The sequence below is a fragment of the Xyrauchen texanus genome, chromosome 48 (assembly GCF_025860055.1).
Source record: "Xyrauchen texanus isolate HMW12.3.18 chromosome 48, RBS_HiC_50CHRs, whole genome shotgun sequence".
NCBI classification, from domain to species: domain Eukaryota; kingdom Metazoa; phylum Chordata; class Actinopteri; order Cypriniformes; family Catostomidae; genus Xyrauchen; species Xyrauchen texanus.
Genome location: NC_068323.1, coordinates 2,309,489 through 2,337,237, shown reverse-complemented (window position 1 = coordinate 2,337,237; position 27,749 = coordinate 2,309,489). Strand labels below are relative to the sequence as shown.

Below are 27,749 nucleotides of genomic sequence, written 5' to 3'. Positions count from 1 at the left end.
TCCTTGTTAAATTTAGGAGTCCTGCCAGTGCACACAGTACAGGACCCCTAATGTCAATCCTCATTAGCTGTACCTCAAAACTGGAACACACATCTGTGTGTCATATTAAAAACAGTAGCAACACCACCATGTCCAGAAAGTCTTGAGTGCTAAAAAAAGTTCAATAAGAGGCGAAAAATCTCCCAATTTCAGCCATAAATAATAAATCTAGTGAGTGTGAAATGAAAAAGTCATTTAAAATAAATCTTTACTGTCAGTGGCTCCGACTTTCTGCACTGGAGATGAAAACATTGATCAGAGATTTAATGGATTTAATGACCGTTTCTCATTTAAAAATCCTGAAAATAAAGGAATATTTGTTGGTTATGATCAGGACTGATGATGGTTAAATGGAGGTCAGTGAAAGGGGAAAATAATATTCATATTTAATATTATTATGGCAGATTTTTGTTCTTGAAGGACAGATTGGCCTTTACTTTACTATGATATTCCTATAAAGATACATATTCAAATAAATAAAAACATGGTACTCATGGTCAATTCTCATAAGGGTGATCTTACATTAGGTGCACACTTATGAGATGATACTCACCTGAGAGGACCCACACTGTTCCCCTACTCGTTTGGGCACCTACACAATGAACAATGACTTCATGAAACACAGGTGAGGACACAATCATGACAGCTGGCAGTGATGAGGGCAGGGAATTATGGGAAGTGTAGTCCGGGAACAGATGAGCTGTATCCTTTCCTTATTTGATGACTCAGGAAATGTTTTGATTTATGAGCAATTTATGACTTTCCATAATTTCCCAGTTTCTCCAAAAGAGTTTAGTGCAGCGGTTAAATCAGTCTCAGCTGGGTTCATTTACTTTATTAAAGTCACTCCATATATAATCCAAGGAGTACAGTTACAATACCATTTACTCTTGGAGGAATTGATCTATTAAATAAGAAATGTACGCCAGATTATTCCATTTAAAAGAACATTTGAGCAAGAGGAACGTTCTGTTGGAGGTTCTTGGTAGAAGATATCGATTGGAAAACGGTCCGGCTTTTACCTAAGATTGTTTTTCCAATAAGACAAACACATTTCAGAATTGTACATCAAAAACTTTCAGTTTAAAAGACATTATTGTTTATTATAATGACCATAAAAATAGACCCAAAGATTCCTGAAATATTATGAAGAAATATTGAAATCCATGAATTTAGCAGCTTTAGTGTATTAATGTCTGTATGTTATTGTATTAATAATCTGTGTCTGTGTCCTTCTCATGTCAATTATCAACTTGTGTTTCGCTTATAATTTTTATATAACTTTAAATATTTTGTATTTTTTAATTCAATTGTAACTTTTCTCAATTTGTTGTAAGATGTGTGTGTCAATAATGTAGAAATGATTGTTTTATTTTGTGTTTGTGTGTTTGTATGTTATTGTTGTTCGAGCATTAATAAATAAAACATGAGGTGCACAAACGAGCTCTTCTGATTGGCCAGAATTCTCTGATCTCTGAACAGTGTCTATAAATATATAATTATACTTATATAAAACTCCAGTGGTTTAATCCATGTCTTCTGAAGTGATATGATAGGTGTGGGTGAGAAACAGATTAACATGTAAATCCTTATTATATATACTTATTATTATAGATTAATGTATAAATGTTCTGGTCATCCTTCACTTGTATTGTATCAGAGCTGAAATATTCTTCTATAAATCTTCATTTGTGTTCTGCAGAAGAAAGAAAGTCAAACACATCTGGGATGACATGAGGATGAGTAAATGATGAGATATGTAGGTGAATTATTCCTTTAATAGATTATAATAGAACAAAACACTGATTGTGACTTAGAAAGTTTTGATGCATGTAAATCTGTAATTGACACTTTTCACAATTAGTGAATCCATAATTATAACATTGATTATTGTTCTGATTAATTGTGCAGTCCTAATTAGAGGTCGACCGATATATCGGTTTTGCTGATTAATCAACACCGTTAACGATTTCTGGAACTTTCGGTTATTGGCAAAAATCCACACCGATAATTTCCCCCGTTGTGTCTGGTGCTGGAGCAGCTGGGAAGGGTGCGCAGTCGTTATACAGTATGGGAGCGCCCTCTAGAGGTGAAATAAAAACTATCACTGATGCCTCGTGGTGGTTGTTTTGACACGTGAGACTGCACGGAGCTGAACACTGCAGATTAAAACACCAACAACTCAAATGTATGTATACAGTACATGTTGTCATATCATTATAAAGTAAGTAATGTCTTGAATAGATGCTGCATTAATAGAGAACAGCAGTATGTTTACAGACCAGACTGAGAGGACGCTAACATTAACGCTAACCTCAAGCGGTTACAACAATGTGACACAAATGAAACACTGGTTTCTTTTCTACTGAAGACTTGAAGACTGGAATTCCTGTTAATGTTGCTGCTCCATTATCCAGTAAACTAGTTAATAATAAAGTGTTTCTCAATAATCGATACATTTATATTGAAATAATGTGTCGTTAGAAGTTTGTGTTTCTTTACATATTATACTTACTCCCAATTATTCCACACAATAATGTAAAGCTATTATAAACTGATTATGCAAATATCAACACTGTTATCGGATCGGGATCGGACGATACTGAGATTTCCGCATCAGAATCGGAAGAGAAAAAGTGGTATCGGTGCATCTCTACTTTAAATGTTGTTTTTTTCATTCAGTATCAATTTTAAAAACTATCGGCCGATTAATCGGTTATCGGCTTGTCGTCCCAACATAGTTATCGGCAAAATCCTATATCGGCTCGACCTCTAGTCCTAATGGTGAATGAGAAGAACATCTCCTTTTGTTTCATGAAAGTTACACAGGTTTGACAGAATTTTCTTGTTTGGTCAACTTTTATGACAGACAGGATGAATGAGAGTGTGGACACGACCAAAGATTTGCTGTAGAGTCTGAAAACTGTTGAAAACTATAATTTCATCATTCTTACTCTGGAGTTAACACAGGTTTGGCAGAATTTTCTTGTTTGGTCAACTTTTATGACAGACAGGATGAATGAGAGTGTGGACACGACCAAAGATTTGTTGTAGAGTCTAAAAACTGTTGAAAACTTGATCTCTGTCATTTCATCATTCTTACTGTAAATAACCATAAATATATTTTGCTACAGAAAAGGTGATTGTCTTTTATTTTGAAATTTTTGTATTGAAATGGTTGACTTCCGGTCTTAAGCTGCACGCTTTTGTTTTCTTTTGAAGGCCGCCCTGGATAAGCGCAGTTTTATAGCATATAGCTTGTTATCCCAAATACGGCAATAACTTTGACACGGAGCCGTGGTTAAACGTCAAATTCATACTTGCAGCCCCTCTGAAGAGGCAAAAGGTTTGTTAAATCAGTTGAGATATGAGCATTTTGTCTGTTAATATGTTAGTTTTGCACAAATGTAAATGTGAACAATGTTAGCTGATCAGTTACATGTTTTGTATACATTTCAGCTCTTACGTTGGTAATATGGTGAACGGATTAAGGTTCATAAAGTATTAAACATCATAAAACCATCAGTAAAAGTCTCATCCTTGTTCGGGGGGCATGCTACACTTACTCTGGAGTTAGAGGGGAGAGTTTGGAGGATGTCTGGAGGATGTTTGGAGGATGTCTGGAGGATGTTTGGAGGATGTTTGGAGGATGTTTGGAGGATGTCTGGAGGATGTCTGGAGGATGTCTGGAGGATGTTTGGAGGATGTCTGGAGGATGTTTGGAGGATGTCTGGAGGATGTCTGGAGGATGTCTGGAGGATGTTTGGAGGATGTCTGGAGGATGTTTGGAGGATGTCTGGAGGATGTCTGGAGGATGTCTGGAGGATGTTTGGAGGATGTCTAGAGGATGTTTGGAGGATGTTTGGAGGGTGTCGAGAGAGAGTCTGGAGAGTTTGGAGGATGTTTGGAGGATGTTTGGAGGATGTCTGGAGGATGTTTGGAGGATGTTTGGAGGATGTCTGGAGGGTGTCTGGAGGATGTCTGGAGGATGTTTGGAGGATGTCTGGAGGATGTTTGGAGGATGTCTGGAGGATGTCTGGAGGGTGTCTAGAGGATGTTTGGAGGATGTCTGGAGGATGTCTGGAGGATGTCTGGTGGATGTTTGGAGGGTGTCTGCAGGATGTCTGGAGGATGTTTGGAGGATGTCTGGAGGATGTTTGGAGGATGTCTTGAGGATGTCTGGTGGATTTCTGGTGGATGTTTGGAGGGTGTCTGGAGATGTTTGGAGGATGTCTGGAGGATATTTGGAGGATGTTTGGAGGATGTCTGGAGGATGTCTGGAGGATGTTTGGAGGGTGTCTGGAGGGTGTCTGGAGGGTGTCTGGAGGATGTTTGGAGGATGTTTGGAGGATGTCTGGAGAGTGTCTGGAGGATGTTTGGAGGGTGTCTGGAGGATGTTTGGAGGATGTTTGAAGGATGTCTAGAGGATGTCTGGAGGATGTTTGGAGGATGTCTGGAGGATGTTTGGAGGATGTCTAGAGGATGTCTGGAGGGTATCTAGAGGATGTTTGGAGGATGTCTGGAGTATGTCTGGAGGATGTCTGAAGGATGTTTGGAGGGTGTCTGGAGGGTGTTTGGAGGATGTCTGGAGGATGTCTGGAGGATGTTTGGAGGATGTTTGGAGGATGTCTGGAGGATGTCTGGAGGATGTCTGGTGGATGTCTGGTGGATATTTGGAGGGTGTCTGGAGATGTCTGGAGGATGTTTGGAGGATGTCTGGAGGATGTCTGGAGGATGTCTGGAGGATGTCTGGTGGATGTCTGGTGGATGTCTGGAGGATGTCTGGAGGGTGTCTGGAGGATGTCTGGAGGATGTTTGGAGGATGTTTGGAGGATGTCTGGAGGATGTCTGGAGGATGTTTGGAGGATGTTTGGAGGATGTCTGGAGGATGTCTGGAGGATGTTTGGAGGATGTCTGGAGGATGTCTGGAGGATGTTTGGAGGATGTCTAGAGGATGTTTGGAGGATGTCTGGAGGATGTTTGGAGGGTGTCTGGAGGATGTCTGGAGGGTGTCTGGAGGATGTCTGGAGGATGTCTGGAGGATGTTTGGAGAGTGTCTGGAGGATGTTTGGAGGATGTCTGGAGGATGTTTGGAGGGTGTTTGGAGGATGTCTGGAGGATGTTTGGAGGATGTCTGGAGGATGTTTGGAGGAGGTCTGGAGGATGTCTGGAGGATGTCTGGAGGATGTCTGGTGGATGTTTGGAGGGTGTCTGGAGGATGTTTGGAGGGTGTCTGGAGGATGTTTGGAGGATGTCTGGAGGATGTTTGGAGGATGTTTGGAGGATGTCTGGAGGATGTCTGGAGGATGTCTGGAGGATGTCTAGAGGATGTTTGGAGGATGTCTGGAGGGAAGAGGAAATTGCTGACATGCTCTGAATGGATCCAGATGTTAAATAATGTCTCCCTCTAGCGTCCTGATGATTGAATATCTTATTCATCAGTTATTTACTTTAGTGTTGATGTCTGCTCTCTCGTCTTCTGTCCAACACTTTTAGATCTGACCTCATAAACCAGCACAGCAACAGCAGCCACGCCCACCAGACCAGAGACGACCAATCGGATCACAGCTTCAGTGAAACCACAGCCACAGGCGAAGCCTACTGAGAAAATAAATTAGCCATGAGAAGTCTTTTCAGAAGACTCTGTTAGTTGCTCAGGGACATGTTTTACAAACTATCAGCTTAGAGAAAATTATTATTATGTGTCACTGCGGTTTGACCTACAGCACGGGCAAAAGATTGGAATAATGAACAGATTTTGTTGTTTCGATGGAAATTGGTACTTTAATTCACTAAAGTGGCATTCAACTGATCACTAAGTATAGTCAGAACATTACTGATGTAAAAACAGATTATATACTAAATATTAAATATAGATAATATATTTTCATATTATGTATATAATTATTATAATTGTATATAATTATGTAATTATTGTTTTGTATTAATGCTGCTTGTTTAATCATATCGCAATCGCAGATGTGCATGTGTGGACGTGACGGCCCATTCTCTCGGAGAGCTGTTTGCCCATTTTCTACCCCGCTAATAAAAACATGAGCAGTCAGTCTCAGTTTAGGGAGTGGCACGTGTGGTCATGTGAGTTTGTGGTGTGCAGCGTGGAAATCAGGTGAAGATGGACGCCGAGCAGACATAACAGAGAAAATATCACAGAAACACAGATCACAGCTTGGCGATATATCTTTATTTCATCAATAATTAAAGTTAATATAATACGGAGCGTGACGTGTAAATAAACACAAACTCCAAAACTGTCATTCTCAGTGCTGTCAGAGCTTCAACCAGTCGCGGAAGAGACCCAATCTGAGCGGGAGTTGAGACCGGGACAGATTTAAAGTTCTGCCGGCTGATGCGCCTCTAACACGGAGATGCTCGTCTCACCCCCGCTGTCTGCAGCTCACAAAGTGTTGCATCATTGATGAGATCATCATGATAAGATCAATCTTATGTGAAAAATAACTCTAAAATGACAACAATAAATGTGTGTATGTACATACTGTATACACAACAATAACAACAGTTTTAGTGGTTTGAGTGAAACACACTTTTATATCCAGTTTCCTTTTCAAAAGAGTTTATAGAAAGTTCATGTTACATCCTGATTAAATGTCCGCTTGTTTGGACAATCTTATTTTCATGAAAGTTTGTTCTTATTTATTGTTCTATTTTATTTAGGAGTAATATTGAGAAAATAACAAGTCTGCAGTAATGCAAAGATATTATTTAATTTAGTAAAATATTATTTTAATTTGAAAACACTGGATTTATAATTGTTGTTGTTGATGCTAGTTTGTATGTTTCAGTTTCAGCATTTTCAGTTCTCTATTTGTGCATTTTACTTCATAACAAGCAAGTTGAATTATTGTTTATTATATTCCAATATTAACCTCAATAATCACAATATTAACCTCAATAATCACAATATTAACCTCAATAATCCCAATAAAAACCTCAATAATCAAAATATTAACCCCAATAATCGCAATATTAACCCCAATAATCGCAATATTAACCCCAATAATCGCAATATTAACCTCAATAATCCCAATAAAAACCCCAATAATCAAAATATTAACCCCAATAATCGCAATATTAACCCCAATAATCCCACTAAAAACCTCAATAATCAAAATATTAACCCCAATAATCGCAATATTAACCCCAATAATCGCAATATTAACCTCAATAATCCCAATAAAAACCTCAATAATCAAAATATTAACCCCAATAATCGCAATATTAACCCCAATAATCGCAATATTAACCTCAATAATCCCAATAAAAACCTCAATAATCAAAATATTAACCCCAATAATCGCAATATTAACCCCAATAATCGCAATATTAACCTCAATAATCCCAATAAAAACCCCAATAATCGCAATATTAACCCCAATAATCGCAATATTAACCTCAATAATCCCAATAAAAACCCCAATAATCACAATATTAACCTCAATAATCCCAATAAAAACCTCAATAATCAAAATATTAACCCCAATAATCGCAATATCAACCCCAATAATCGCAATATTAACCTCAATAATCCCAATAAAAACCCCAATAATCGCAATATTAACCCCAATAATCGCAATACCAACCTCAATAACCGCATTGTCAACCTCAATAATCGCAATACGAACCCAAATAATCGCATTATCAACCCCAATAATCACAATATTAACCTCAATAATCGCAATAGGACATTCCCCCAAATCGTGCAGCTCTATTTTGTATATTATTATTATAATTATTTTAAATTGTCTGATTCAGATGGCAGAGAAAATCCCTGTATATGTCAGATCTAGAGAGATGTAACAGGTGTAACTCTGCAGATGAGTAGTTCTGTTATATTTACAATTATTGTCAAAGCTGATGTAAAATAAGGAAGAGGAACGATTTGAAAGGCGTCAGAAGACCGACAGTGTTAGAGACGCAAAATAACGCCATTTGCATTTTGGATTAACGGGTTTCTGAAGGTTTATACACGTGTAACATCGTAAATTCAGTATAAATTATCTTCCCTGCGTGTGCTCACACTAAACTGAGAGAGAGAGAGACAGAGAGAGAGAGAGAGAGAGAGAGAGAGAGACAGAGAGAGAGAGAGAGACAGAGATTATTTTTATGCTGTTTTAAGCGTCTCTATTCACACCAAATGTGAAATGAGTGATCGACATGATGATGAATGAATCTACAGTAAATAAACAATATCACCACTGATGTACCTGAACACGGCTGACAGACTTCAGTAATGTTGAGATGTTTAGTCTGATTTCTGATGGGATTGTTGATCACACAGCTGTAGGTGTTGTTCTCCTGATATTCCACCTCCAGATGTAGAGAGAGACTTCTGTTGAGATCAGACACACTGATGGAGGACAATAAACTGTTTCCTTTGTACCAGGAGAGAGTCACCTGTGTCACATTCACCACTGAACACACCAACACACATTTAGAGCTTGAAGAACATTGAGAAGAGTCTCTGATGATCACAGGAACCGGCAGACGAGCTGGAAAACAAGAGAGGATAAAGAGAAATATAAATAGATGAACAGTAAGTGCGCTGCCTCATTTTCAGGGTGTTGCAGGTGTTTTAATAATTCATTTATGAATAATTGCTGCATTGAAGAACTGCATGTTTGCAGACAAGATGGAGGAGACACTAACGGGTCATTCTCAAATAAAAGTTATTATTATTCTTACAATCTGTGACATTAAAGTCCCCAGCACAAGTGTGTGTGTGTGTGTGTGTGTGTGTGTGTGTGTGTGTGTGTGTGTGTGTGTGTGAGCGTGTATTTATCACTTTGTGGGGACCAAATGTCCCCATAAGGATAGTAAAACCCGAAGTTTTTGACCTTGTGGGGACATTTTGTTGGTCCCCATGAGGAAAACAGCTTATAAATCATACTAAATTATGTTTTTTGAAAATGTAAAAATGCAGAAAGTTTTCTGTGAGGGTTAGGTTTAGGGGTAGGGTTAGGTTTAGGGATAGAATATAAAGTTTGTACAGTATAAAAACCATTATGTCTATGGAAAGTCCCCATAAAACATGGAAACACAACATGTGTGTGTGTGTGTGTGTGTGTGTGTGTGTGTGTGTGTGTGTGTGTGTGGTATTTATATTGCTCAATTTCACCTGATTAGAATTGTTACAAGCTTGTTAAAGAGAATAAAGACAATTTATAATGTTACACACTTCTACGGGATTAAAAGTTACATTTTAAATAATAAAATCCATTTCAACTCTTGTACTGTGTAATTCCCCCTCACAGTTCTAACAGTGATAGTAGAGTTTCTTTTGTGTGTGTCTGTTGGTTTATTGTCCACTTTGATATGACACTATGATGACATTTCAGTGAAGATATACTGTATGTTCTGACATCTCTCACACTGCAGGTGGACATCAGACATTCAGCAAAACTGTTTGGAGTTATTTGAAGTGTGTAACTCTTCTGTTTTAGTTATTTTGTGGTGTTGGTCATGCGTGGTCAAGCATAACACATCCACTCCATTATGGGAAGATTTCAGGAAAATGTCAATATATTTCTGTTAACATGAAATCATCAATATATGTTTACAGACATGTTTGCTAGATTTCATTAACAGATCATGTAGTGGATAAATCATCCAAATCTACCTGTGATTTTCCATCCGGATGATGCCGATTTAAACGGAGGAACATCTGAAATGTTCAAGACATTTACTGAAGCTCGACCGGTTTGATTTATGAGGTCTTTAATTATGAAACAAAGACACTTTTAAATTTTTAATTTTTCAAAAGTTTAAAAGGACAGAATTGAAGGAAAGACCCAAATATTAGCGGTTCGAATGTTTGGAACAATAATTTTGTTGCACATTAAACTGCACCTATGATTTTATTAATTTTAGACTCCTTCCATGTCTGTGCCAATCACAGTGAGGAAAGATGTTTTTAACATTATATATAAAAAAAACCAAAAAAACATTTTAACAAATCAATTTTAAAATCTTACAGCTGATTAATTGGTTATTTGTATCTGTAATATCCACTATTGATCATCCACTAATCAAAGATCTGTCAGATTATTAATGAGTAAAATTATTTACAGACAATATGAGGGTTGTTTTATGTGTCAGTTCATTCATATTTAAAATTAATTCAAATGTTGAGAAACAAACATCATTAATAGTGGATTACAGATCACAAAGTTAAAAATCACACCATTTCAGAATATTCTCAATAATTATGACGGTGATTAATGTGTGAAAAGATGAACAACAGGACAAGTTTTCTCTACTCACCATAGACAGTAATATTGAATATTTTCAGTGGGGTATCTGTGCTGATGGTGATTAATTTATATTGTCCAGAGTCTTTAATTCTGGTGTTTGTGATGGTGAGAGATCCAGTCTGATCCAGCTGTATTCTGCCTCTGAATCTCCCTTCAGCAGCAGCATCATCAAATAAATTGATCTTACTGTCATTTCTGTTGATTTCAGCAATGAGGATTTGTTTAGGTCCAAACGTCCACATGATCAGATCATCTCTCAGTATTTCAGTATCATCATTCTTTAGAGTGACAGAATCTCCCTCCATCACTGACACTGAAACATCTGTCTCAACACCAAACACACCTGCAGAACAAACAGAGACAGTTACTAAGAGAGACACTGGAAATCATTTCATATCATTGAACAATTCATCCATGCAACACAACTCTTTCATTTGAATGTATAATGAGACATTTTCACACAATGAGTTTGATGAAGGTATTTGGTGTTCTGTCTGTGTCATTCATGATTTCAGTAACTATATGATCAAAAGTATGTGAACACCCTCTTGTAATTTACAGCTTTATCTATTCCAGTAATTCCAGTAAAAACAAATCTTAATGCAACAGCACAAAGTCCAGACCTGAACCTCACTGAACACTTGAAATCAACTGAAACTGTCTCAAATCATAGACAGTAGTATTGATTGATTGATCATGTTAAAGACAAGTAAATGCTGTCATTAGTTGGAGTTAATCACGCTGTACTAAAAGACATCAAAACAGATTTATAACTTACCAAACAGACTCCAAAAGCACAAACAGAAAGTCACGTCCAACATTTTCTTCACAGTTTCAGATAAACAGCTCATAAAACATCACAATTGTACAATGACTACAACTGAAACACACACGACAGAAACGGGAACTTGTGCTCTTAAACACGGATGTCAAACGACTCGTCTTAAAGTAAATGAGTCACGAGACTAAGAGACTGATGATGATGATGATGATGATGATGATGATGATGATGATGTCATGAGAGTAAGAGACTGATGATGATGATGAAGATGATGATGATGATGATGTGTCGCTCCAGATTGAATCTGTGTTTTGAATCAATAATCGATCTCGTTCACTTTCATACACGGACTCATTTAAGTCTCTCTTTCTAAAGCAATGACCTCTAGTTTGTAAAGTCGTGTGGAAGTACTTGTAATGAACAACCGAACAATTCACCCCTTGACTAGAGGAGTCTTTTTCTCAAACTAGAGACTCTGATGTACTTCTCCTCTTGTTTAGTTGTACATCTGGTCTTCCACATCTCTTTCTGTCCTTGTTAGAGACAGTTGTGCTTTGTCTTTGAAGACTGTAGTTACACCTTTGTATGAAATCTAGCCTTCATTCCTCAAAACAATGATTGACTGATGAGTTTCTAGAGAAAGCTGATTTTTTTTTTTTTTTCATTTTTGGCCAAATATTGACCTTAAGACATGCCAGTCTATTGCATACTGTGCAACTCAAAAACAAACACAAAGACAAAGTTCAGCTTCATTTAATGGACCAAATATCTTTCAGCTGTGTTTGATATAATGGCAAGTGATTTTCTAGCATCAAATGATCAATTTAGCATGATCACTCAAGGATAAGGGGTTGGAGTGATGCTGATTTGATCAAAAATGACTTTTTTCAGATAGTGACGTGCTGTTTTTTACATCAGTAATTTCCTGACTATATTTTGTGATCAGTTGAATGCCACTTTGGTGAATTATAGTACCAAATTCCTTCCGAAACATCAATAGTTGAGTGCATAAGTTTTCACATCCCTTTTCAAATCTAAACAAATACGAGAGACAAAAAAACAACTTTTTTTATTCAAAAGTTACAAAAGCTGGATCTCACATCATATATACATTGCCTTATATGTGTTGTACAAGCAGGCCAGGAACTCACTGAAGAAGGAAATGAGTGGCTAAAAGAAGATACTCTAAGAAGCTGAAAAACAAATTTTCAGCCAACAACCCTGCATCAGTGTGGAGTGGCATGAATCAACTTACGAATTACAGGACTCCTGCCCCCAAAGCTGTGGGAGACCAACATCTGGCTGACGAATTGAATGTGTTCTACTGTAGATTTAAAAAGGCCCAATCTTACACCCCACACCCGCTCTGACCTTCACTTCATACAAACACATCTTGCAACCCCCCTCCTGCTACTTAACCTGCACTTAAGATCTGTGAAGATGATGTGTCCCATGTCTCCCAAAAACAAAAGATAAGGAAAGTACAGGGCCCAGATGGTGTTTCACCCATGTGTATTAGATCCTGTGCTAACCAGCTGACCCCCATCTTCACACTGATCTTCAATAGATCACTGGAGCAGTGTGAAGTACCATGCTGCTTCAAACACGCAGTCATCAAGAAACCCAAAATCACAGGAATTAATGACTACAGACCCGTTGCCCTGATGTCTGTGGTCACAAAATTATTTGAGAAACTGGTGTTGGCCCACCTGAAGGACATCACTGGACCCTTCTAGATCCCTGTCAATTTGCTAATCGAGCAAACAGGTCTGTGGATGATGCAGTCAACATGGGATTGCATCATATCCTGCAACATCTGGACAGACCTCTCATGTCTATCTGTCAGTGGATCACCAGATTTCTGACAGATAGGTAGTAGCTAGTGAGACCAGGAAATTAACTTCCAGCACCTGTTCAATCAGCACTGTTGCCCCCCAGGGATGTGTGCTCTCCCCACTACTCTTCTACTTGTATACAAACAACTGCACCGCCAAGGACCCCTCTGTCAAACTCCAGATGACACCACTATCATCGGCCTTATCCAAGATGATGATGAGTCTGTATACAGAAAGGAGGTTGAACAGCTGGCTCTCTGGTACAGTTAAAACAATCTGGAGCTGAACATGCTCAAAATGGTGGAGATGATTTTGGACTTTAGGAGGAACACCCCAACATTGACCCCCCCCCCCCACACACACACACACACATTCCTGGGCACTAATAACTCACAGGACCTGATAGACTCATTGTGAAAAAGGCCCAGCAGAGGTTGTACTTCCTTCACCAATTGAGGAAGTTCAACCTGCCACAGGAGCTGCCGATACAGTTCAACTCAGCAGTCATTCAGTCTGTCCTCTGCACTTCAGTAACCTTCTGGTTTGGTGCAGCTATGAAATCGGATACTAGAAGTCTACAAAGGACAGTTCAGACCGGTGAGTGGATTACTGGTTGCCCCCTGCCCTCCCTGCTTCAACTGTATACTTCCAGAGTGAGGAAAAAAGCTGAAAAAAAATCCCTCTGGACCCCACTCACCCAGTCCATTAACTTTTTTAACTGTTGCCTTCTGGCCGACGCTTCAGAGCACTGAGCACCAGAACCGTCAGGCACAAGAACAGTTTTTCCCTCAGGCTATCCATCTCATGAACAGTTAAAACTGCCCCATTGAACAATAATTATGTGCAATTCACAGTTTAATCTTTTATATTTATCCTACACATGCTACCTCTTCCACCATTACATTCCTTTGCACTGTAAATAACAGATTTGTATTTGCACTGCATTTGTGTGTGTGTGTGTGTGTGTGTGTGTGTGTGTATGTGTGTATAGTCTTATGTATTCATATATTCTTAAAATTCCAGAAGCATGTGGGTTCAAAGATGCATGGTTAGAAAAATTGGGCTGCACGTGTTCAGTGCTCGTGCACTCTGCTGATGACTGTATTTGCATTAAGTGTCCAGTATGTGAACGCCCTTCATGTTTGACCGAAGTATACTTTGGGCTTAACCTGAGCTCCTGAGTTCAAAGCCTGATTTGTTTCTGGGTGATTGATTAAAAAGACCCAGATTAAAATAGTAATTTGTTCATGAATCGGACACGATGGCTCGCGCTGTGTTTGTTGTTGTGTGCAGCGAGCTCATCTCATCAGAAAGGAAGAAAAGCAGCGCCAGACACACTCGTGCACGCTCTAAAGATGCATTCAATATCTCACAAGATGAGATCTGTAGAAACCGCATATGAACACACAAACACAACATGACTGTCGCTAATTTCAACTAATTTTTTAATTATTGTCGCAATCATTTATTTTTGGTCACATTTCTGACCATTAAAGTCAGAGTCTGGAGCCCTGGGACGTCAATTCATTTTCATTCAACAATCGGAGTCTGCTTATACCGCGGTTACCACATGTAGTTTGTGGAAAACATACACAGAATCACAGAATGTAATAAAAAATGGCATTAGCTATAAAATGCAGAATGTCCCGGACATATTTGGATGAAAACTAATGTTTGAATGCACAATTAATCAAATGTAAAGTGCAATAAGTACTAGTGTGATAATGAAATAACAGACTTTTGCAGTTTAATTGAGTAAATATATAATCTGCCGGTTCAAAATTAATGTTTCAGATGATTATCCACAAAATACAAGACATCTCATTAGGCCTTTCAATAACAAAAAATGTGCATGTGTAATGGGTATAACTAATAAGAGAGAATATTATTGTTATTGTGGTTATTTCATTGTTAATATGTCATTGGCTCCTGTAGTCTGTTATGATGCAGTACCAAAAGACTCCAGCAGGGGGTGGGGCGAACATGGAGAGTTTAATAACGGGCACATAGTTTTTCTTCCTGCATTTTATAATACAGAGATCGAGAGAAACGCAACAAGTGGTTGTCTGTCGTGTCTGTTATTTGAATTATCTATGTTCCCCTTTTCCAGGGAGACTACATTTGGAGGCACCGCTGGGATGGTCGTAGTGAGGTTGGTGTCCTGTATCGGAGGAAGTCATCCCACATCCACCATTCTTTTAAACTGACCCAGGTGGTAGACAGCGCAGTGTGTTGGCTATGGAAATGGTGGGAGCCCTATCCAGCCCTAAGTGCATTCTGAGGTGCTTTATTCACTAGGGAGGCAACACTAGGGAGGCAAGGCAAAACACAAACCATGAGCCCAACCAATTACTGATCTGCCAAGATGGAGTCAGAGATTGAGAAATTGCAATTTGAGATTAAAGGATTGTTATTTCAACTCACCATTGAACAGTTGATGCAAGTAAGGGACATTTTGAAAATATCAGGAATTGACAGGGAAGAGATTGCTTATAGAAGCCGAAGTTCTCTTGTTTCATACATCAGTCAGCATGTTGGCCGCAACAAATTATCTGAACTCGAAAATGAGGGCATGGCAGAACTGCTGAGCTTATTGGACATTATTAAAGGCATGCCAGTCTTTCGTGCAGACACCAAAGAGAAGGAAGTTAAAGTAGCTATAGAAGTTAAAGAAGTGTCTCGTCAACTGCTATATACAGGGACAGAGAACTCAGGTGCTTTGGGACACCGGCTCACAGGTATCGGCTATTGATGAGACGTTGAGAGACATAGCGGAGATAATCAACCCAGATAACCCCTTACAAATTGAAGCAGCTAATGGCACAGAGATGCCATATGTGGGTTGGGTAGAACTGACTATTGGACTGGTTGACAATGCTGTAGAATTTCATGTTCCTGTGCTCGTCATGAAGGGCAACCGACAGCCTCGTCCTATAATCGGTTTCAATGTAATTGAGCATGTTGTGATCAACAGTCAAACAAATGAAGGAAATGTTGAGGATGAAAAACTAATCAGAACAGTAACTAAGGCTTTCTAACTTGCAGAATAAAATGGCCAGAGCATTCATTAGGGCAGTGTGTATTGAACGAACCAGTGAATATCTTGTGAGAACTGATTGTCATGGGTTGAATGTACCGAGCCATAGTATTATGCAAGTAAAGTGCAGAGTACATACTAAACCCCTAAAAGAGGACACCATTTTCGTTTTTGAGCCTGATGACAATGCACAGTGGCCAGATGGACTTGAGTTTTGTGATACCCTAGTTCAGATAAAAAAAGAGCAACCCCACACATCACCCTCATTGTGCAAAATTCAACCGCCCATGATATTATGCTGACAGGTAAAATCGCTATTGGCACTGTGCAGCCAGTTACGTCTGTGTGTCCACTTAGTACACCCTTGAACACACACTCACCTGTTGAAGTAAGTAGTATCAAGATTGAACATGCTAAAGGCCGGAAAGCGGTTGCAGACCTCTGGGACCCCCCGTTCGATCTCAGCCACTTAGAAGAAGAAAAGAGACAGATAGTTTGTGAGATGCTGCGGGAAGAGTCAGGCTGTTTTCCCCGATGTGATAGTGATATAGGCTGTATTGAAAAGTTGCAGCTCAAGATTTCCTTGAAAGATCAAGAACCAGAGGCACGGACATACATGTCAGTTCCCAAGCCCCTGTATGAGGAAATGAAAGATTATTTGCTTCACTTAATAGGACAAGGGTGGATAGAGAAATCCCATTCTGCGTATGCTTCCCCGGTAGTGTGTGTCAGGAAAAAATGTGGTTCTCTCCACCTGTGTATTGATTAAAGGGAGTTAAATCGCAAGACACACCCTGACAGGCAGCCAATCCCTAGAGTTCAGGATGTGATGGATGGCCTTGGAGGTAACACTATGTTCTCATTATTAGACCAAGGAAAAGCCTATCACCAGGGTTTCATGGCAAAGGATAGCAAGCACTTGACAGCCTTCATGACCCCCTGGGGACTGTATGAATGGGCTAGGATACCCTTTGGACTTATGAATGCGCCGGCAGCTTTTCAGCGCTGTATGGAGGAGTGCCTGGAGGGTCTCCGTGATAAGATCTGTGTTCCATACTTAGACGATACTCTTGTATTTAGTAAAACATTTGAGAGTCATGTCGAAGCTGTCAGAAAAGTGCTACAGAGTCTAAGGCAGTATGGGATCAAATTAAAACCCAGTAAATGTGAGCTATTCAAAACTGAGATTCGTTTCCTTGGAAGGATAGTCTCTGCAGAAAGGAATAAAATTGACCCCGCCGACACTGCTGCCATCAGGATCCTGAAAGGATAGAAACCAAGGACAGTTGGTGAGTTGAGACAGGTGATGGGGTTATTAAGTTACTATCGTTACTATGTGAAAGACTTTTCCCGAATTGCTGGTCCCCTGTATGACTTAACTAAAGGTCCTGCCATGGCAACCGAGGAGAAAGGTGCCCAAAAGCTTCACCCAAAAAGGAGGGCATCCAATAGAGTGAGAGAAATGTAAGTGTAGTGCCATCGAATACACGCATTGAATGGACTGATACCAATCAACAAATTCTTGAGAAACTAGTGGATTGTCTGGCTCAACCCCAGTGCTTGCATTCCCAGATTTTTCTAAGCCATTTGTGTTACACACAGATGCTTCTAACAAGGGACTTGGAGCTGTACTATATCAGCAACAAGATGGGAAGCTCCGTGTAATTGCGTATGGATCACGGGCATTGTCAAAATGAAAAAAGAAAAACTATTACCTCCACTCAGGTAAATTGGAATTTCTTGCTCTTAAATGGGCGATAACTAAAAGGTTCTGTGACTATCTTTATTATGCACCTTTCTTTACAGCCTATAGTGACAATAACCCATTAACATATGTTCTGTCCACCGCCAAGTTAAACGCTACAGGAAGTAGATGGGTGGCAGAATTGGCTGACTTTAACTTTAATATTAAGTACCGCCCAGGCAAGGAAAACACAGATGCTGACTTTCTATCCAGGATGCCGTTAGATGCAGAAACACTGCTGGATGACTACACAGAGGAAATTTCATATGCTGCAGTAGGAGCTGCTGTACAGTCTATAGGACTACAATCAGAGATGCCTGCCATATGGTCAATGGCCATCTCTGCTGAGGATTCATGTGAGTCTCTGAGTGCTGTCGTGGCTTCACTAGCACCAGAACAGATCCGACAAGATCAGGAAGATGACTCGCATATTGGACCAGTATGCAATGCAAGTTGTCTGGAGGAAAGCCATTGCATTGCAAGCTGAAGGACTTCAGCCCACAGAGTCGTTGTTTAGCCAGGGAGCTGGACAAGCTGGAAGTGGATGAATATGGAGTCCTATGGAGAAAAACGGAACACAGAAAACAGCTGGTAATACCTGACAAACATAAAATCACAGTGTTGAGAGAGCTGCACGACCAAATGGGACATCAGGGTACCGAAAGGACAATATCTTTGATTAGAGATCACTTCTTTTGGCCATATATGCAGTGTGAAACAGAACAGCATGTGATGAGTTGTGTGTTTAAAACAAAAGAAACCTAGCCATGAAACTAGAAACCTCTCGTAAGCATCACCTCAACACATCCATTCGAACTTGTGTCTGTGGACTTCCTCCACCTAGACAAATGTAAAGGTGGCTATGAATATGTTTTAGTGATTGTGGATCACTTTACACGCTTTGCGCAGGCATACCCAACCACATCGGAGTCAGGCAAGGTAGTAGCAGACAAAATATTCAATGGTTATGCTCTCAAGTTTGGCTTTCCGATGTGCATTCATCACGATCAAGGAGGTGAGTTCGAAAATCAACTCTTTTCACAACTCTGCAAGTACTGCAGTGTGGCTGGCTCGAGAACAAGCCCTTAACACCCACAGGGGAGTGGCCAGGTTTAATCGAACTTTGCTACAGATGCTTAAGACCCTCACAGACAAAGATAAGACCAATTGGAAGAACTCTCTGAATAAGCTTATATTTGCTTACAACTGTACACGCACCGAAGTGACAGGGTTTTCCTCATTCTACCTCTTGTATGGCCGCTCTCCGAGATTACCTGTCGACATGTTGTCAATCTTCTTGGTGATGCATATGGAGGCAGTCACCAGATTTATGCTTGAACAATGGAGACGTGGAATGCAAGAAGCATACACTATTGCAAGGGAAAATGCTCACAAAGCTGCCCAGAGAAATAAGAGAAACTATGATGGCAAAGTAAGGAGCACAGTACTGAGTCCTGGAGACCGTGTGTTAGTTCGGAATCTGTCTCCACGTGGAGGACCTGGAAAATTGAGAAACCACTGGGAGGATTTAATTTATGTTGTTGTCAAACAAGTGGGTAAAGATGTTCCTATCTATGAGTTGAGACCTGAACATGGAAAAGGGAGATCAAGAGTTATGCACAGAAACCTCTTATTACCATGTGATTACTTACCATGCGAAACTTCTGCCTGTAAAACTAAAAAGAGAAGATGCCAGAACAGCTAAAGTCAGGAGAGAGTTGGATAGAGGGGTAGAAAACGAGGATGATGATGATGAGGATGACTATTATTTCATGGACATCCAGTTACCACAGGAAGTGGCTGAATGTGAAGAAACAATTCAATTTGAAAGGCATACAGTAGAAACAACAGAGCTCGAGAGGAAAGATAGTTGTCTCAGTCAGGGTACACCAGCCAGTAACTCACCCGGGTAGTGGAGGATTTAGTCACAGCTGACACGGTTGAGGAAGTACCGCAGTTCTCGGAAAGCAGTGATGGAAGTGAAACAGAGTCTATGCCTAAGCGACCACAGCAGGAACGTAGACCACCAAAGATCTTTAGATACGATAAAATTGGGTCCCCCTCTTGTTATGGCCTTACTGTGCTACCTTTCCATACCATGCCTCAAGTGTGGCAATATCCATTCCAACCCTACTATCATCAGCCTGTGTTCTCTTATGGAATGTAAGTTAAATATTCTCTTTATAGTTGAGTAGACCCTCTATGACTTGAAACCAAACTGAGTGTATCAAAAGAGTTCCAGTCTGTAATCAATATACTGAGTATGCTCGAAAATAGTACTGTTTACTGAGGTACTGATGTTGAGGACAACATCAAAATTTTTTTTTTGATGTAACAGGTATAACTAATAAGAGAGAATATTATTGTTATTGTGGTTATTTCATTGTTAATATGTCATTGGCTCATGTAGTCTGTGCAGTACCAAAAGACTCCAGCAGGGGGTGGGGCGAACGTGGAGAGTTTAATAACGGGCACATAGTTTTTCTTCCTGCATTTTATAATACAGAGATCGAGAGAAACGCAACAAGTGGTTGTCTGTCGTGACTGTTATTTGAATGATCTATGTTCCCCTTTTCCAGGGAGACTACACATGCGACTTGGATCAAATGAATGCAGGAGTGGATAACACCACCAACAACAAGCAAATATAAACATGTATTATTATTAAGAGTAAATTTCATTTACATATAAACATTAAACTGTCTGTTAAAAGTTGAAGTCCAGTGGGATGGAAAATAACACGTTGAGAATGAAATTGAGAAGATAAAGTGACCTCAGTCTCACTCACTGTCTCAGAAATAAATGTGTGAACTTCAGACACGTCATCCTTCATTTTACTCCACATCCAGATCTTCGTTTGATCTTTATCTCTCTCAAGAACTATTGCAGCTAATTTTTTATGGATATTTAAGTCCAGGAGTTTCCTGACACGTGGATCTGACAGACATTTGCATGTTTGGCCTTTTATCAGATTTCTAATCTGCCATCCTACAGCGGTCAAAACTAGATTCAGAACCGTGTCTTTAGTTCACAGCAGTTCATGGCTCTTTGGTTCCTACAAACCACAATCAAACATGCCAGTTTAACAACAGCTGCTTTCAGTCAACTGACTCAACACATGAGAAGATCCATCAAGACAACCACTGATGAGTTCAACAGAACCATCTTAATGGTTCACATGCATAAAACTGTTTTAAATGCACAAATGTATCAAGTAATCTATTGTTTTAACACTGTTTAAACTGTAGAATATAAAATCTTGACCAGTCTTGGGTGGGGACGTGTCAAGAACAGGGCTGAATCATGAGGCCCCCCGACAAACGTCTTTCAAGGCTCCCCACCATTGCCCCTTGTTACAGACCCTCTTGCTATAGTTATACAAGCATGATTTCCTTAAACATACTAATGAGCCCGACTGCACCCATCCAAAATCCAGCTCTGGTGAAGAATCATTTGAGTGTGCTGCAGTCATGGAAGCCACCAAATAAACTGGATCAGAGATAACGGATTCAACCCAACCTAAAAAGCCTCGCCATCCGTCTAAATACAACCATGACCAGAGGCGTAGTAAAACAAGGATAAATACTGGAGATGCTTTTGGAAGATGGAGACAGCTGAAAGCCCAGAAATCCTTTAAAATGGAGGCTGAGTTGGCTAATTTGCATGTCAACATTCTGGCAACCCGAATGAGCTTCGAGTCTGTGACAGAAAACTCTCCAATATTTTGATGACAACACTTGTTCTTAGTCTTACATATAGCACCTTTAAAATCTCACACCCAAAGTGAGGAAAATGCTGCAGATTTTAAAATGAAATGCTCAACAATCATAAATGTGTGTAAGTGTTTCCACAAAGTTTCCACAAACATTTCACCATATGTATTCATAAAAGCGTTTTAGCATCACATATTAGTCCGTTGTGATCAACTGATATCATGCACACAATTTAGAATATTTCCTGCAATGAATTTCCTGTAATGTCGTCAGTGCTGCTGGTGTAATGGCATACAGACTCAATGACTCTTCTAATGCTGATCTCACTGCTGTAACTCCTCCTAGTGACTGAAGATGGAAACACATCCGGTTTCTAACAGCTCTCTCACAGTGACTCTGTTTCACAGTGGGAATTAAAATGTTTGAAGATATTCAGAAATGTATTAAACCAACAACATTGCCAGCTTGCTTTTAAATGTGTTCACTGAACTGATCGTGTTGATTACATGTTCATCTTTATCCTGCAGCTCTAAATTAAAATCATTCAGCAGGTCAGTGAGATCGGTCAGGAACGCTAAATCCAATAGCCACTGGTCGTCCTCTAGCTGGGCATATTCTGCATGTTTTGAAAGCTTCAGAAAATCTTTGATTTCAGGCAACAACTCTGAGAATCTCTCTAAAAATGTACCTCTACTCAAACATCTAACATCTAACAGGTCTGTGTGTTCTGCACCTGTTTGGAGGATGTCTGGAGGATGTCTGGAGGGTGTCTGGAGGATGTCTGGAGGGTGTCTAGAGGATGTTTGGAGGATGTCTGGAGGATGTCTGGAGGATGTCTGGAGGGTGTCTGGAGGGTGTCTGGAGGATGTCTGGAGGATGTTTGGAGGATGTCTGGAGGATGTTTGGAGGATGTCTGGAGGATGTCTGGAGGGTGTCTAGAGGATGTTTGGAGGATGTCTGGAGGATGTCTGGAGGGTGTCTGGAGGGTGTCTGGAGGATGTTTGGAGGATGTTTGGAGGATGTCTGGAGAGTGTCTGGAGGATGTTTGGAGGGTGTCTGGAGGATGTTTGGAGGATGTTTGAAGGATGTCTAGAGGATGTTTGGAGGATGTCTGGAGGATGTCTGGAGGATGTTTGGAGGATGTTTGGAGGGTGTCTGGAGGGTGTCTGGAGGGTGTTTGGAGGATGTCTGCAGGATGTCTGGAGGATGTTTGGAGGATGTCTGGAGGATGTTTGGAGGATGTCTGGAGGATGTCTGGTGGATTTCTGGTGGATGTTTGGAGGGTGTCTGGAGATGTTTGGAGGATGTCTGGAGGATATTTGGAGGATGTTTGGAGGATGTCTGGAGGATGTCTGGAGGATGTTTGGAGGGTGTCTGGAGGGTGTCTGGAGGGTGTCTGGAGGATGTTTGGAGGATGTTTGGAGGATGTCTGGAGAGTGTCTGGAGGATGTTTGGAGGGTGTCTGGAGGATGTTTGGAGGATGTTTGAAGGATGTCTAGAGGATGTCTGGAGGATGTTTGGAGGATGTCTGGAGGATGTTTGGAGGATGTCTAGAGGATGTCTGGAGGGTATCTAGAGGATGTTTGGAGGATGTCTGGAGTATGTCTGGAGGATGTCTGGAGGATGTTTGGAGGGTGTCTGGAGGGTGTTTGGAGGATGTCTGGAGGATGTCTGGAGGATGTTTGGAGGATGTCTGGAGGATGTCTGGAGGATGTCTGGTGGATGTCTGGTGGATATTTGGAGGGTGTCTGGAGATGTCTGGAGGATGTCTGGAGGATGTCTGGAGGATGTCTGGTGGATGTCTGGTGGATGTTTGGAGGGTGTCTGGAGGATGTCTGGAGATGTCTGGAGGATGTCTGGAGGATGTCTGGAGGATGTCTGGAGGATGTTTGGAGGATGTCTGGAGGATGTCTGGAGGATGTTTGCAGGGTGTCTGGAGGGTGTCTGGAGGATGTCTGGAGGATGTCTGGAGGATGTTTGGAGGATGTTTGGAGGATGTCTGGAGGGTGTCTGGAGGATGTCTGGAGGGTGTCTGGAGGGTGTCTGGAGGATGTCTGGAGGATGTTTGGAGGATGTTTGGAGGATGTCTGGAGGATGTCTGGAGGATGTTTGGAGGATGTCTGGAGGATGTTTGGAGGATGTTTGGAGGATGTCTGGAGGATGTCTGGAGGATGTTTGGAGGATGTCTGGAGGATGTCTGGAGGATGTTTGGAGGATGTCTAGAGGATGTTTGGAGGATGTCTGGAGGATGTTTGGAGGGTGTCTGGAGGGTGTCTGGAGGATGTCTGGAGGGTGTCTGGAGGATGTCTGGAGGATGTCTGGAGGATGTTTGGAGAGTGTCTGGAGGATGTTTGGAGGATGTCTGGACGGTGTCTGGAGGATGTCTGGAGGATGTTTGGAGGATGTCTGGAGGATGTCTGGAGGGTGTCTAGAGGATGTTTGGAGGATGTCTGGAGGATGTCTGGAGGATGTCTGGAGGATGTTTGGAGGGTGTCTGGAGGGTGTCTGGAGGGTGTTTGGAGGATGTCTGCAGGATGTCTGGAGGATGTTTGGAGGATGTCTGGAGGATGTCTGGTGGATTTCTGGTGGATGTTTGGAGGGTTTCTGGAGATGTTTGGAGGATGTCTGGAGGATATTTGGAGGATGTTTGGAGGATGTCTGGAGGATGTCTGGAGGATGTTTGGAGGGTGTCTGGAGGGTGTCTGGAGGATGTTTGGAGGATGTTTGGAGGATGTCTGGAGAGTGTCTGGAGGATGTTTGGAGGGTGTCTGGAGGATGTTTGGAGGATGTTTGAAGGATGTCTAGAGGATGTCTGGAGGATGTTTGGAGGATGTCTGGAGTATGTCTGGAGGATGTCTGGAGGATGTTTGGAGGGTGTCTGGAGGGTGTTTGGAGGATGTCTGGAGGATGTCTGGAGGATGTCTGGAGGATGTTTGGAGGATGTCTGGAGGATGTCTGGAGGATGTCTGGAGGATGTCTGGAGGGTGTTTGGAGGATGTCTGGAGGATGTTTGGAGGATGTTTGGAGGATGTCTGGAGGATGTCTGGAGGATGTTTGGAGGGTGTCTGGAGGATGTCTGGAGATGTCTGGAGGATGTCTGGAGGATGTCTGGAGGATGTCTGGAGGATGTTTGGAGGATGTCTGGAGGATGTTTGGAGGATGTCTGGAGGATGTCTGGAGGATGTTTGGAGGGTGTCTGGAGGGTGTCTGGAGGATGTCTGGAGGATGTTTGGAGAGTGTCTGGAGGATGTCTGGAGGATGTCTGGAGGATGTCTGGAGGATGTTTGGAGGATGTTTGGAGGATTTCTGGAGGATGTTTGGAGGATGTTTGGAGGATGTCTGGAGGATGTTTGGAGGATGTCTGGAGGATGTCTGGAGGGTGTCCGGAGGATGTCTGGAGGGTGTCTAGAGGATGTCTGGAGGATGTCTGGAGGATGTCTGGAGGGTGTCTGGAGGGTGTCTGGAGGATGTCTGGAGGATGTTTGGAGGATGTCTGGAAGATGTCTGGAGGATGTTTGGAGGATGTTTGGAGGGTGTCGAGAGAGAGTCTGGAGAGTTTGGAGGATGTTTGGAGGATGTCTGGAGGATGTCTGGAGGATGTTTGGAGGATGTCTGGAGGATGTCTGGAGGATGTCTGGTGGATGTCTGGTGGATGTTTGGAGGGTGTCTGGAGGATGTCTGGAGATGTCTGGAGGATGTCTGGAGGATGTCTGGAGGATGTCTGGAGGATGTTTGGAGAATGTCTGGAGGATGTTTGGAGGATGTCTGGAGGATGTCTGGAGGATGTTTGGAGGGTGTCTGGAGGGTGTCTGGAGGATGTCTGGAGGATGTTTGGAGAGTGTCTGGAGGATGTCTGGAGGATGTCTGGAGGATGTTTGGAGGATGTTTGGAGGATGTCTGGAGGATGTTTGGAGGATGTTTGGAGGATGTCTGGAGGATGTTTGGAGGATGTCTGGAGGATGTCTGGAGGGTGTCCGGAGGATGTCTGGAGGGTGTCTAGAGGATGTCTGGAGGATGTCTGGAGGATGTCTGGAGGGTGTCTGGAGGGTGTCTGGAGGATGTCTGGAGGATGTTTGGAGGATGTTTGGAGGATGTCTGGAGGATGTCTGGAGGATGTTTGGAGGATGTTTGGAGGGTGTCGAGAGAGAGTCTGGAGAGTATGGAGGATGTTTGGAGGATGTTTGGAGGATGTCTGGAGGATGTTTGGAGGATGTCTGGAGGGTGTCTGGAGGATGTCTGGAGGATGTTTGGAGGATGTCTGGAGGATGTTTGGAGGATGTCTGGAGGATGTCTGGAGGGTGTCTAGAGGATGTTTGGAGGATGTCTGGAGGATGTCTGGAGGATGTTTGGAGGGTGTCTGGAGGGTGTCTGGAGGGTGTTTGGAGGATGTCTGCAGGATGTCTGGAGGATGTTTGGAGGATGTCTGGAGGATGTTTGGAGGATGTCTGGAGGATGTCTGGTGGATTTCTGCTGGATGTTTGGAGGGTGTCTGGAGATGTTTGGAGGATGTCTGGAGGATATTTGGAGGATGTTTGGAGGATGTCTGGAGGATGTTTGGAGGGTGTCTGGAGGGTGTCTGGAGGGTGTCTGGAGGATGTTTGGAGGATGTCTGGAGAGTGTCTGGAGGATGTTTGGAGGGTGTCTGGAGGATGTTTGGAGGATGTTTGAAGGATGTCTAGAGGATGTCTGGAGGATGTTTGGAGGCTGTCTGGAGGATGTTTGGAGGATGTCTAGAGGATGTCTGGAGGGTATCTAGAGGATGTTTGGAGGATGTCTGGAGTATGTCTGGAGGATGTCTGGAGGATGTTTGGAGGGTGTCTGGAGGATGTTTGGAGGATGTCTGGAGGATGTCTGGAGGGTGTCCGGAGGATGTCTGGAGGGTGTCTAGAGGATGTCTGGAGGATGTCTGGAGGGTGTCTGGAGGGTGTCTGGAGGATGTCTGGAGGATGTTTGGAGGATGTTTGGAGGATGTCTGGAGGATTTCTGGAGGATGTTTGGAGGATGTTTGGAGGGTGTCGAGAGAGAGTCTGGAGAGTTTGGAGGATGTTTGGAGGATGTTTGGAGGATGTCTGGAGGATGTTTGGAGGATGTTTGGAGGATGTCTGGAGGGTGTCTGGAGGATGTCTGGAGGATGTTTGGAGGATGTTTGGAGGATGTCTGGAAGATGTCTGGAGGATGTTTGGAGGATGTTTGGAGGGTGTCGAGAGAGAGTCTGGAGAGTTTGGAGGATGTTTGGAGGATGTTTGGAGGATGTCTGGAGGATGTCTGGAGGATGTTTGGAGGATGTTTGGAGGATGTCTGGAGGATGTCTGGAGGATGTCTGGTGGATGTCTGGTGGATGTCTGGAGGATGTTTGGAGGATGTCTGGAGTATGTCTGGAGGATGTCTGGAGGATGTTTGGAGGGTGTCTGGAGGGTGTTTGGAGGATGTCTGGAGGATGTCTGGAGGATGTTTGGAGGATGTTTGGAGGATGTCTGGAGGATGTCTGGAGGATGTTTGGAGGGTGTTTGGAGGATGTCTGGAGGATGTTTGGAGGATGTTTGGAGGATGTCTGGAGGATGTCTGGAGGATGTTTGGAGGGTGTCTGGAGGATGTCTGGAGATGTCTGGAGGATGTCTGGAGGATGTCTGGAGGATGTTTGGAGGATGTCTGGAGGATGTCTGGAGGATGTTTGGAGGGTGTCTGGAGGGTGTCTGGAGGATGTCTGGAGGATGTTTGGAGAGTGTCTGGAGGATGTCTGGAGGATGTCTGGAGGATGTCTGGAGGATGTTTGGAGGATGTTTGGAGGATTTCTGGAGGATGTTTGGAGGATGTCTGGAGGATGTCTGGAGGGTGTCCGGAGGATGTCTGGAGGGTGTCTAGAGGATGTCTGGAGGATGTCTGGAGGATGTCTGGAGGGTGTCTGGAGGGTGTCTGGAGGATGTCTGGAGGATGTTTGGAGGATGTTTGGAGGATGTCTGGAAGATGTCTGGAGGATGTTTGGAGGATGTTTGGAGGGTGTCGAGAGAGAGTCTGGAGAGTTTGGAGGATGTTTGGAGGATGTTTGGAGGATGTCTGGAGGATGTCTGGAGGATGTTTGGAGGATGTTTGGAGGATGTCTGGAGGATGTCTGGAGGATGTCTGGTGGATGTCTGGTGGATGTTTGGAGGGTGTCTGGAGGATGTCTGGAGATGTCTGGAGGATGTCTGGAGGATGTCTGGAGGATGTCTGGAGGATGTTTGGAGGATGTCTGGAGGATGTTTGGAGGATGTCTGGAGGATGTCTGGAGGATGTTTGGAGGGTGTCTGGAGGGTGTCTGGAGGATGTCTGGA

General features: G+C 42.2%; 1 protein-coding gene across 1 annotated transcript in view; it reads right to left on the bottom strand.

Annotated features, from left to right (window-relative positions):
* Positions 1-434: 434 nt before the first annotated feature.
* The window catches only part of LOC127639460 (SLAM family member 5-like), a 76,154-nt gene continuing 48,839 nt past the window's right edge, over positions 435-27,749 (bottom strand). The window contains exons 3-5 of the mRNA XM_052121512.1: positions 5,543-5,640; positions 593-631; positions 435-491 (exon numbers count right to left, since the gene is read on the bottom strand). Of these exons, the coding sequence (XP_051977472.1) occupies positions 435-491; positions 593-631; positions 5,543-5,640 (194 nt within the window). The remainder of the gene's footprint in view (positions 492-592; positions 632-5,542; positions 5,641-27,749) is intronic.